Source organism: Myotis davidii, unplaced genomic scaffold, assembly GCF_000327345.1.
Source record: "Myotis davidii unplaced genomic scaffold, ASM32734v1 scaffold309, whole genome shotgun sequence".
In the NCBI taxonomy this organism is placed as follows: Eukaryota; Metazoa; Chordata; class Mammalia; order Chiroptera; family Vespertilionidae; genus Myotis; species Myotis davidii.
In genome coordinates this window covers 2788297-2798313 of record NW_006383013.1, presented here as the reverse complement: position 1 = coordinate 2798313, position 10017 = coordinate 2788297, and the positions used below count along the sequence as shown (strand labels likewise).

The window sequence follows — 10017 nt, the reverse complement described above, 5'->3', positions numbered from 1 at the left end:
TTACTTCTTGCGTGAATTTTGGGACACCCTATCCATGGGGTTGGGAAAACATCCTATTTAAACACCTGATCATTGTTAGTTTTGTTTGGGACGAGGTGAGAGAGAGGCGAGTGTAGATAGAGTTGAGTACATGGGCATCGCTCTGATTCCTCGTCACTCCCTTGTCCCACGGTTTTAAATACATCTACATGCCTTTGGATCCCAAATGTATTTGTCCAGCCCCAACCACGCTCTAAACTCACAGAGCAAACTGCCTCCCCGATGTCTCCATTACAAACATTACGTGGCCCGAATGGAAATCTCGCCTCCTAACTCCTGCTCTTCTATCCCCGTGACTCCCTGAGTTTTCCCCATGTGGGTAAATGACACCCATTCAAACCAGTATCTGAAACAAAATAATCACGAGTCTATCTTTTTCTTTCCCTCATTCTTCAGGTCAACAAGTCCTTTTGGCTTCGCTGCCAAAATATACTCTGACTCCATCCCCTCTCCATCGCCTGCTCCCTTAGCCCACGCATCATCCTCGGGCCTCCTCGTTGGCCTCCCTCCTCCCATTCTTGTTCTCCTCAGTTGCCTTCAACAGAAGTTCTAAAACTGCAAATCAAACCGCATCATTCCCCACGTTCACATCCTTTGCCAACTTCTCATCACAGTAGAAAAATGTCCAGGCTTCGTGCATGTCTAAGTCCCACAAAACTGATGCAAGTGGCTGCAGGCCACCTCGATGACCTCTTGTCCTTCCATTCTCCTCCACTGTCCACTCTGCTCCAGCCACCCTGCCCTCCTCCCCGCCATGGTCCTCGAATGTGCCATGCTCTGTTCTTTCTGCCCGGAATTCTGAGCTGAATCTAGAACCTAGCACGGCTGTTTCTTATTTATCATATGTAGGCTTCAACAGAAAGCCACCTTCCCTGTGGGCCTTTCTCTCATCATCCCGCCTCCATCCCCACACTAAGTGCCCTCCCCCGTCTACTCCTTTCCCCAGGGATGAAGATTTAGGAGCTATTATTTTTTTCTTTTATAACAAGTTCGCAATGAAACTCCTTAGATGTGTGTGTGTGTGTGTGTGTGTGTGTGTGTGTGTGTGTGCGAGAGAGAGAGAGAGAGAGAGAGAGAGAGAGAGGAGAGAGAGAGAGAGAACGTGCGCTCTGAGACATGGAGAAGTGAATTGCTGCATCCTAGAATATACACATTTTCAATTTTACTAAATACTGTCAAATTGCTCTCCAAAGTGCCTTTACCTGGCAGCTTCTGAGGGTTATTTATCCCTGTGTCCACTGCACTGTGAATTCTCTGACTTGAACATTTTGCAGCTTTGATAGATGACAAGGGGGAATCTTTTTGTTGTTCTATTAATGGCATTTCTCTAATTACCAAAGAGGTTGGGCATTTGGCTTAGATTTTTCATTGTCCATATGCCTTGATCACTGTTTATTTTTAAATTTTTATTTTTATTGATTTCAGAGAGGAAGGGAGAGGGAGAGAGAAACATCGATGATGAGAGAGAATCATTGATCAGCTGCCTCCTGCACACCCTCTATTGGCGATTGAGCCTGCAACCCAGGCATGTGCCCTGACCGGGAATGGAACCCTGACCTCCTGGTTCATAGGTTGACACTCAACCACTGAGCCACACTGGCCGGGCCTGACACTGTTTTTTTGGAGTGTTTATCATTGTCCAATTGACCTGTAGGATCTTTTATCAACATTTTGAACACTAACCTTTAATATTCTACAAATGCTGCAAATATCTACTTCTGACTATTACTTGTCTTGTAACATTGCCCACAATGTCTTTGATCACCCCCCGTTTTAAACCTATTGTCAAATATACAGATAATTTTTGTTATGGTTTATAGTCACTGTGCCTATGTAATAGGCGTTAACCTCTCTGAGATCAGCAAACCCTTTCTCTAGATCAGTGGTTCTCAACCTTCTGGCCCTTTAAATACAGTTCCTCATGTTGTGACCCAACCATAAAATTATTTTCATTGCTTCTTCATAACTGTAATGTTGCTACTGTTATGAATCGTAATGTAAATATCTGATATGCAGGATGGTCTTAGGTGACCCCTGTGGAAGGGTTGTTCGACCGCCAAAGGGGTCGCAACCCACAGGTTGAGAACCGCTGCTCTAGATGTCCTCCTAATCATGTTAAAGTTTTACTTCCCACATTTACAATGTATTTTGGGTGTGGTCTCTTCTACAATGAGAACACTCAATAGCGACAACAACAGGAGATGCAGCTCTGACAAGAGATTGTTTGACAGGCCCCTCTCCTTTGCCAGCCCCTCCCTCCGTGGGGACTCACCCAGCATGCTTCCCAGGAACTCCCCGTCCTTGTCAGAGAATTCGTTGTGGCTGAGATCCATTTCCTTAATTCTGTAATTGGCCTGGGGAAAAAGCAGTGGACAGAGAGGTATTGTGGGTCTTCCATGGGACTGCAAATGCCTCCCGTATCCTAGGTCAGTGGGATGGGAGCTCCCACATACCCAGAACAAGGGGGACTAGGGTTCTTGCACTGAAGACAATTTCGTGTTCATATTTTTGTTTGACTGTTGATGACACCTGGGCGAGTTTATTGCCACCCAAACAGTCCACCACCTGCTGTGGCTTTGGCCAGGATGAGCAGAGTCCAAACATTCCCCAGCGCCCTATACCATGCATTTCCCTAGACCCAGAGGCTCCCCAGCGCCCCCAGGCCTCCAGGGACATCTCCCACCTGGCTCAGCGGTACCCACCCCTGCTTCTTACCGACAGGGCCTGGCAGAGCAGCTCTGCAGATTGGTCCTTGAACTTATTTCCTGTCAGGAAGGAGGGCATGATCAGTGCTCTCCAGGCAGGGCTCCCTTGCCCTCCCACAGCCTAGCTCTGCCAGTCTCTTCCCCGCGGAACAATCAGATGTAGAAAAAGTGGCAAGTACTCAAAGCAAAAATATGGACACAGAAGAAAACAGGAGGAAAAGGGCAACTATTTACCCTCCCCTTTGACATTCTCTTTTTGCTCTGCTGTGACTGTCAGGGGAGTTCCAGGAGCAGGAGCACTATACCCTGTGCATTGCTGGAAGCATCAACCCCTAGCCTAGTGCCTAAAGTCTGTACCAGTATAAAACATGCTACTATAGCCCAGCTGGCATGGCTCAGTGGTTGAACATTGACCTATGAGCCAGGAGGTCACATGCCCAGGTTGCAGGCTGGATCCCCAGTGTGGGGCGTGCAGGAGGCAGCCGATCAATGATTGTCTCTCATCATTGATGTTTCTAACTCTCTCCCTCTAAGTTCCTCTTTGAAATCAATAAAAAAGGCTAATATAGTCTGAGCAGCAGAGACATGCCGGAAGGGGACGAGTGGGGCACTTGCCTTTGCGTGCAAAATCTAAAGGGCACTGAAAGACTCCGTAATCTCAATGAATAATATTTTAACATTTAAAAGAGTCCAAAACCAATGCAGAAGCATCCTATATAATAAAAGGGTAATATGCAAATGGACCGAACGGCGGAACGATGGTCACTATGACACGCACAGACAACCAGGGGGCAGATACTCAATGCAGGAGTTGCCCCCAGCCTGCAGGCCCCGATTGCCTGATCAGGGCCTACCAGCCAACCTCTCAGTCTCTTCCCCCCGGCCGGCAGGCTCCGATTGCCTGATGGTGGATGGAGAATGGGGGTGGGTGGCAGTGTGGGGGGGGGAGGGGTGGCCCCGACTGCCGGCAGCCAGGGAAGATGGCCCTGATCTCAGGCCAGGCCTAGGGACCATATCTGTGCACAAACTTTGTGCACCGGGCCTCTAGTCTATGATAAACAAAATTTGTAAATGTTAAATAAGGCAGGACCTGACCCTGCACTTGATTAGCCAAGCCTCACTCATCTTGCCTCACTCTGTCCCTTTTTTTATTTTATTATTTTATTTTATAAGACTCCATTGACTTTATTATTTTTTTAATATAATTCTTTAGAGTTGAAAGTATTACATATGTCTCCCTTTTCCCCCCATTCACCTCCCCACAGCCTGCCTCTGCCCCAGGACCTCACTGCCCCCTTGTCTGTGTCCATGGGTCATGCATTTATGCATACAAGGTCCTTGGTTGATTACCTCCCATCCTCCCCACCCTTCCCTCTGAGATTGTTCCTTTTGTACTGTGTTTCTTTATTTAAAGGGTTGATATTTTATTTCATCCCAGATTATTTTTGTATTGACTTTGACTTTAAAAAATATTGCATCAAGATATTATTGACTTCATTGCTGAGCTTTTTAATGCCCCTTAAATTGTGTGACTGAGGCAAATGCCTCCCTTACCTTGCTCTAGCCCCTGCCCTGCTAAGTAAGCAGTCTAAAAGATTTCTGGGGAATAAATGGCTTATCCCCAAACATCTTCTTTGAACTTTGTATCTCTAGCACCTAAACTGTGCCTGGCACATAAATGCTTCCTGACTTTATGAATGCACAAATGAAAATACCCACTGAAATACAAATATTTCTTTGGCTGTGCAATAAAATGACATAACAAGCTAGTCAATGTACAAAATCAGGTAATTTTATAACTCAGCAATTCAAGGAACACATCAGCTATAATTTGTTCAAATATTGTTGTTCACCTGTTCTTCTGGAACTCTGATTAGCTATTATAGTGAGTCTATTCTTCCTTTTATATTCTTTTATCTTCCATATTCTCTATCTCTTTATCTTCTATACTGCAATGATAGGTAAAATATCCTTTTATCTGTCTTCCAGGTCACTAATTTTATTCACCCATAGCTACTTTGCTGTTGAATTTATCCATTGAGTCTTTAATTTCAATAACTCTTATTTCTAGAAGTTCTATTTTGGGGGAGATCTTTAAAAAAAAAAACAGTGAGCCCTAGTCGGTTTGGCTCAGTGGATAGAGAGTAGGCCTGTGGACTGAAGGGTCCCAGGTTTGATTCCAGTCAGGGGCATGTACTTTGGCTGTGGGCACATCCCCAGGAGGGGGTTTGCAGGAGGCAGCTTATTGATGTTTCTCATTGATGTTTCTAACTCTCTATCTCTCTCCCTTCCTCTCTGTAAAAAATCAATAAAATATATATATTTTAAAAAACAGTGATTTGTTCTTGCATTTTTTGGGTTTTCTTAATCATAATAAACACTAGGGGCCCAGTGCACAAAATTCTTGCAGGGGGGGGGGGTGAGGGGAGCAGCTTCAGCCTGGCCTGCAATGACAGCAGCGTCCCTCGCCCTGGCCTCTGGCCTGAGGCTCCTCCCCTCCCTCTGCACGGCTGGGGCGCAGACGTTGGGCTTGCGTTGCCAGGGTGACACCGCCAGTGTCCCGCTCCGGCCACTATGGGCATTGCCATCTTTGTTGCGGAGTGATGGTTAATTTGCATATTACTCTTTTATTAGATAGGATAGTTTATATTTGGGCGCAAGATATCTGCTTGCAGTTTCACTTAATTAATAATGCTGCTATCATTTTAGTGGATAAATCATATGGTAACTCAATGTATAGTGTATATCTGATAATTATATTTCTCAAGTTCTTGAGAGTCCAATGCTGCCACTTGATAACTCTCATGGTGTTTTGTTTCCTTGTTTTGCAATTTGGGTCTGTGAACGCATCTTTGGGAAAGCTTTATCTGTGGGAATACCAGGCGGCAAGGAGTATGGGTCAAGAGGTTGCTCTTCCAAAGAGGTTTTATGTTTGTTTCTGTTGTATGCTTCAGGGTATTACCAGCAGATGATCACTTTGTATGTTAATTTCTTGCCTTAGGGATTCCAGGATCCTGCAAGTGGTGTAAATTCAAACCGCAAATCTGAGGGCAGTTCTGTAAATCCTAGAATTCTCAATTGGCTTTTTGTTTTCTGTGAGACAGATGCTAAACTAATTAAAAACAGGGGGTCAGGTAGTAACAAATGCCTTTAAGGAAAACCAAGCAGGGAAATGGATAGAAAGTAATGGGAAGGGAGAGGGGCTGCTTTGAGGCAAGGCATCAGAGTCATCCCCCAAGGAGATGACATCTGAGTGGATGTGAAGCGAGAGAGCTCGAGTCATGGAGAGATGTCTGGGGGAAGAGACTTTAAAGCAGAGGAAGGAATGTTGCAAAGTGAATCAGAAGTATATGGTCCAGGAAAGCCAGGCAGCCAGTGTGGCCATGGATGGGGGGAAGGGTGGCTGGAGGGGTTTGGCAGGGTGTAGATACAGGGTTCTGGTCTCTACAATCAGAAGGGCCAGGTCCAGTTCAGCTCAACTTTGATTCCCTCTGCCTTTCACCTTCTTCCTTTCTCCTTTCCTTCCCCAATATCCTCCCCCACTCCCCCTTCTTTTTCCCTGGGCTCACCTGATAGCTGAAGGCTCAAGAGTGAAGAGGAATTTTTCTGGAGAAACTCTGCGATGACTTTGGCCCCCTCAAAACCAAGAGCATTGTCAGAAATATTCTAAAACACAAGAAAACAGTTGTGTATGTACAAACCCCAATAAAGGGCCCTCATTAACAAATGATGTCCGAGGGGGGCTGTCCAGAGACCTACGCTAAGGGAATAGCTTCTCAGTGGGGAGAGGGGTCTGGGGTGAAAGGATGGGAAGGATCAGTGTGGTCCCGAGGAGAGAAGAACAATAGGAGGCCGGCTTTTCTGTTGCCTCACAGTGAGGCCCTCGAGCTGGTCTTAGTTTGCTCTGAACTTAGCTTCAATCATGCCCCACCTCCCCAGCTGAGCTCTTAGTACTTTAGATAGCACATGACAACTTTTTAAAAACCCAAGTCAGCTATATTTGAAGAGTTTGGCATAAAATAATTGGAAAAAAATGAGATTAGAGTAAATAATCACTTGCCAATTCATTCACTGATTCATGAAGCATGAATCACTGTACTGGGAAGAGGTGGGGAGATAAATGGATATAGTCCTTGCCCGAGCTGGTTTGGCTAAAGGATAGAGCATCGGCCTGTGGACCAGAAGGTCCAGAATTTGATTCCGGTCAAGGGCACATGCATGGGTTGTGGGCTTGATCCTCAGCAGGGGGTGTGCAAGAGGCAGCTGATCAATGATACTCTCTCATCATTGATGTTTCTATCTAACTCTCCCTCTCCATTCCTCTCTGAAGTCAATAAAAATTTAAACAAAATATGGACATAGTCCTTTCATGCTAGTGGGAGGGATTTTATATACATTAGCCATTATTATCTTAATTTTTGCATGTTTTTATTGTGGTAAAATAGATATAACACAATGTTTGGCATCATAACCATTTTTTGGTGTACAGTTCAGTGGTCTTTAGTATATTCATATTGTTGTGTGACCATCACCATCATCTATCTCCAGGCACATTGTATTTTATGAAATTATTTCATGTCTTTTTTTTAAATTTTACTGTAAGGCAACTACACAGAAGTGAGTTCGTCTATTTAGGGGTTTATGAGGTCCAAATAGAAATGGTTTCTTAGGGTTTCCTACAGCCACCAGGAGCACAGGCCCCCCTGGCCAGCCTCTGAGGTGTGGCCCTCCTCTGAGAAGTCAGTTCTACAGGAGAGGGGCCCCCAGACGCATTGCACAAAGCCTGGAGGCTGGCCTGGGCTCAGGCAGGGGCCTCGGCTTGTCTCCAGGGGGCTCTGGGACCCAGGGTGTGGTGGTGGAAACCTGCAGTGCAGGCACAGTACCAGCTCCTGGAGGTAGTAGTTCTCTTGTAGCATCTCCACCAGGCTCAGGATGCCGTCCTCCATGATACTGTTGTCTGCCAGCTCCAGGGTGATCAGAGTCGTGTTGGACTTCAGCCACGAGGGGTGGGGGGGAAAGACAGAGGTGGTCGGTGACTGAGGCAGGTCCCTGACTTTGCCCAGAACCTCCCAGCCATGCCAAAGGGTATGGAGATGCAGGCCAGCAGTTTCGGAGGAGTAGGCAGGAACTGGAGAATGGGGCAGGAGATGAGCCGTCCCACCGAGGCTAGGACAGTACAGGTGGGCAAAGTGGGTTTACAGTTGTGAGCACTCGAAACAGTTTGTTCTTGTTATTTATTAACGATCGGGTCATTTATTTCTATTACAACTGTCAACCTGCTTTTGTCCACCCCTGCATGCTGATATTTTATATTTCCATTTTAGATGCATATTTTCTAGGGCAATGTGCTTTTCCTGGGCCCCTTGACCCAAAGGGGCTCTACAGGGGAATTTGCAAGAGGAACATGAAAACAAAGCCCTGGAAAGTGAGAGGTCCAAGGACCAATTATTTACTTAGCCTCGAGGAGAGAGGCCTGTGGCCTACTCCAAGATGAAGGAAAACTTGATACATATAATACGAATATTTTAGCACAAGGCCTGAAGCAGGAAGCATTGCAGTGCCTGCTGCCTTGGGAAGCCTTTCTCGCAGGGTAGGCTCCGGACACAGCTGGTACCCTCTTTTAGTTAGGACCCTGCCTTGGACTATTTGGAAGGAGTTGGACTTAAATAAATATCTAGATCCAAGCTAGTCTGCATCCCCACAGCGGGGAAATGACTGGCATTGAAGCCTGAGGGATGGGGTTAGCGCTCACCGGCACCGTGTGCCCGGTGCAGAAAAGCACAGAGAGCAGACACATCTCTGGATGTGACCATGTTCAAAGCAAGCCAGGCAGTGAGAGAAGCAGCAGGCGGCAAGGAGCTCTAGCTTCAGCCAAAGGGAGAAGGTGCTGGAGTGAGGGACGGTCTAGCACATTGTTACAATGAGGGACAGTCCACGCAGGGCCTTCCTGCGATGTCTGTGGTCCCAGCTCTCTGGGAGGGGCAGAATTCCTTTGTGCTCAAGGTCAAGGAAGATGGCTCAGGTGGCCGCCCAGTCTAGGTATCGTCTAGCAGTGTTCAGAAACAGGTTAAAGGACTGCTTCCAGAGTCACCCAGGGACTAGCACAGTGTGTGCTACAGCCGGCAGCCGGATCCCAAGTCCATCCACAGTCATCCCACCCTCTGTGCTGAGTGTTGGGGGAATAAGACGAGCAGAGAACATCGCTGCTCTCCAGGGCACCGAGTGCAAGGGCATAGGGCCAGGCGGTTGGGAAATAGAAGTGAAGCAGCGTGAAATAGGACCCTTCCTAGCGGGATGCCTTTGATCTACACCAGGCAAATCCAACATGTGAAAAGTTCAACAGCACAAAAGATAAATAAAATTTGAGTCCACCAGAATGTCACAGTAATTGTCAAGTGAGTGATACAGAGAATCAAGGAAGACAAAACTCCCTCCAAACAGGAACTACTGTCACTGAGAAACACATGGCCTGAGTCCTGAGAGGAGTTCATTATGAAGCTCAGGAGGTTATTATAATCATTCCTAACACGACATGAATCAGTCTTTTAATGCTCAATAAATTTCAAGATGGCTTTGTTCTTTCTCTGCTCTTCCCTTCCTTTCTTCCCCCTCCCCAGAAAGCAGCACAGCCTCACATTTTATGTAACTTCTTAGTGGGCATGAGCTAAATGCAAATGTTCTTGCATTTCCAAAGATGAGTGAGTGCTTTTTCTTTTATTAATCGAACTTGCCCTTTACTGTCCTAAGTGAACAAACAGTGTAGCGCTCACGTTCGGCTGTTACATTCTCTGTTTTCCTGGGACGGGAGTCAGCTCCGCACATAATCAGTTAGGATTATAGAGAGCTATGATGAATTCAAGGGCAAGCGCTTGTTCGCCCATGCCAAGCCTGGAGAGAACATTATTCCTATGGGAAAACCTGACCCACTCTACAGTGTGAGCCTTAAGGATGATAACGTTGTGAAGGCAGACCCCGGATGGAATGGCTCAGGAGTGAACCCACTTATAGCAAAGGTGAGCTCTGGGAGTGAGACCCAGGCTGACCTTGTGCACCATGCTCCCGAATTAGCACCCAGCCCGGCCACTTTTCCGGGCCCCATGGGCTGGTGCCTTTGTTTCCCGAAGAGGAAAGAGCACAAACTTCCAAGGCCCAGGTCTCTAGCAACCTCCTTCCCAGGACCTATTGGGGCATCCCTGACTGTTGGGAAAATGGGCAGTCCAGCCGAGCCCATTGGCAAGGTGGGCATCCCAGATGCAATTTAGGTTCCCTTCCC

The 10017-nt window shown here is 46.7% G+C and overlaps 1 protein-coding gene across 2 annotated transcripts in view; it reads right to left on the bottom strand.

Annotated features, from left to right (window-relative positions):
- Nucleotides 1–10017, bottom strand: part of LRRC74A (leucine rich repeat containing 74A) — a 22738-nt gene that overhangs the window by 8198 nt on the left and 4523 nt on the right. For both annotated transcript variants that reach the window (XM_015558081.1, XM_015558080.1), the window contains 4 exons: nt 7628–7735; nt 6314–6410; nt 2755–2804; nt 2312–2393 (listed from right to left, as the gene is read on the bottom strand). In XM_015558081.1, coding sequence (XP_015413567.1) covers nt 2312–2393; nt 2755–2804; nt 6314–6410; nt 7628–7735 — 337 coding nt within the window. The remainder of the gene's footprint in view (nt 1–2311; nt 2394–2754; nt 2805–6313; nt 6411–7627; nt 7736–10017) is intronic.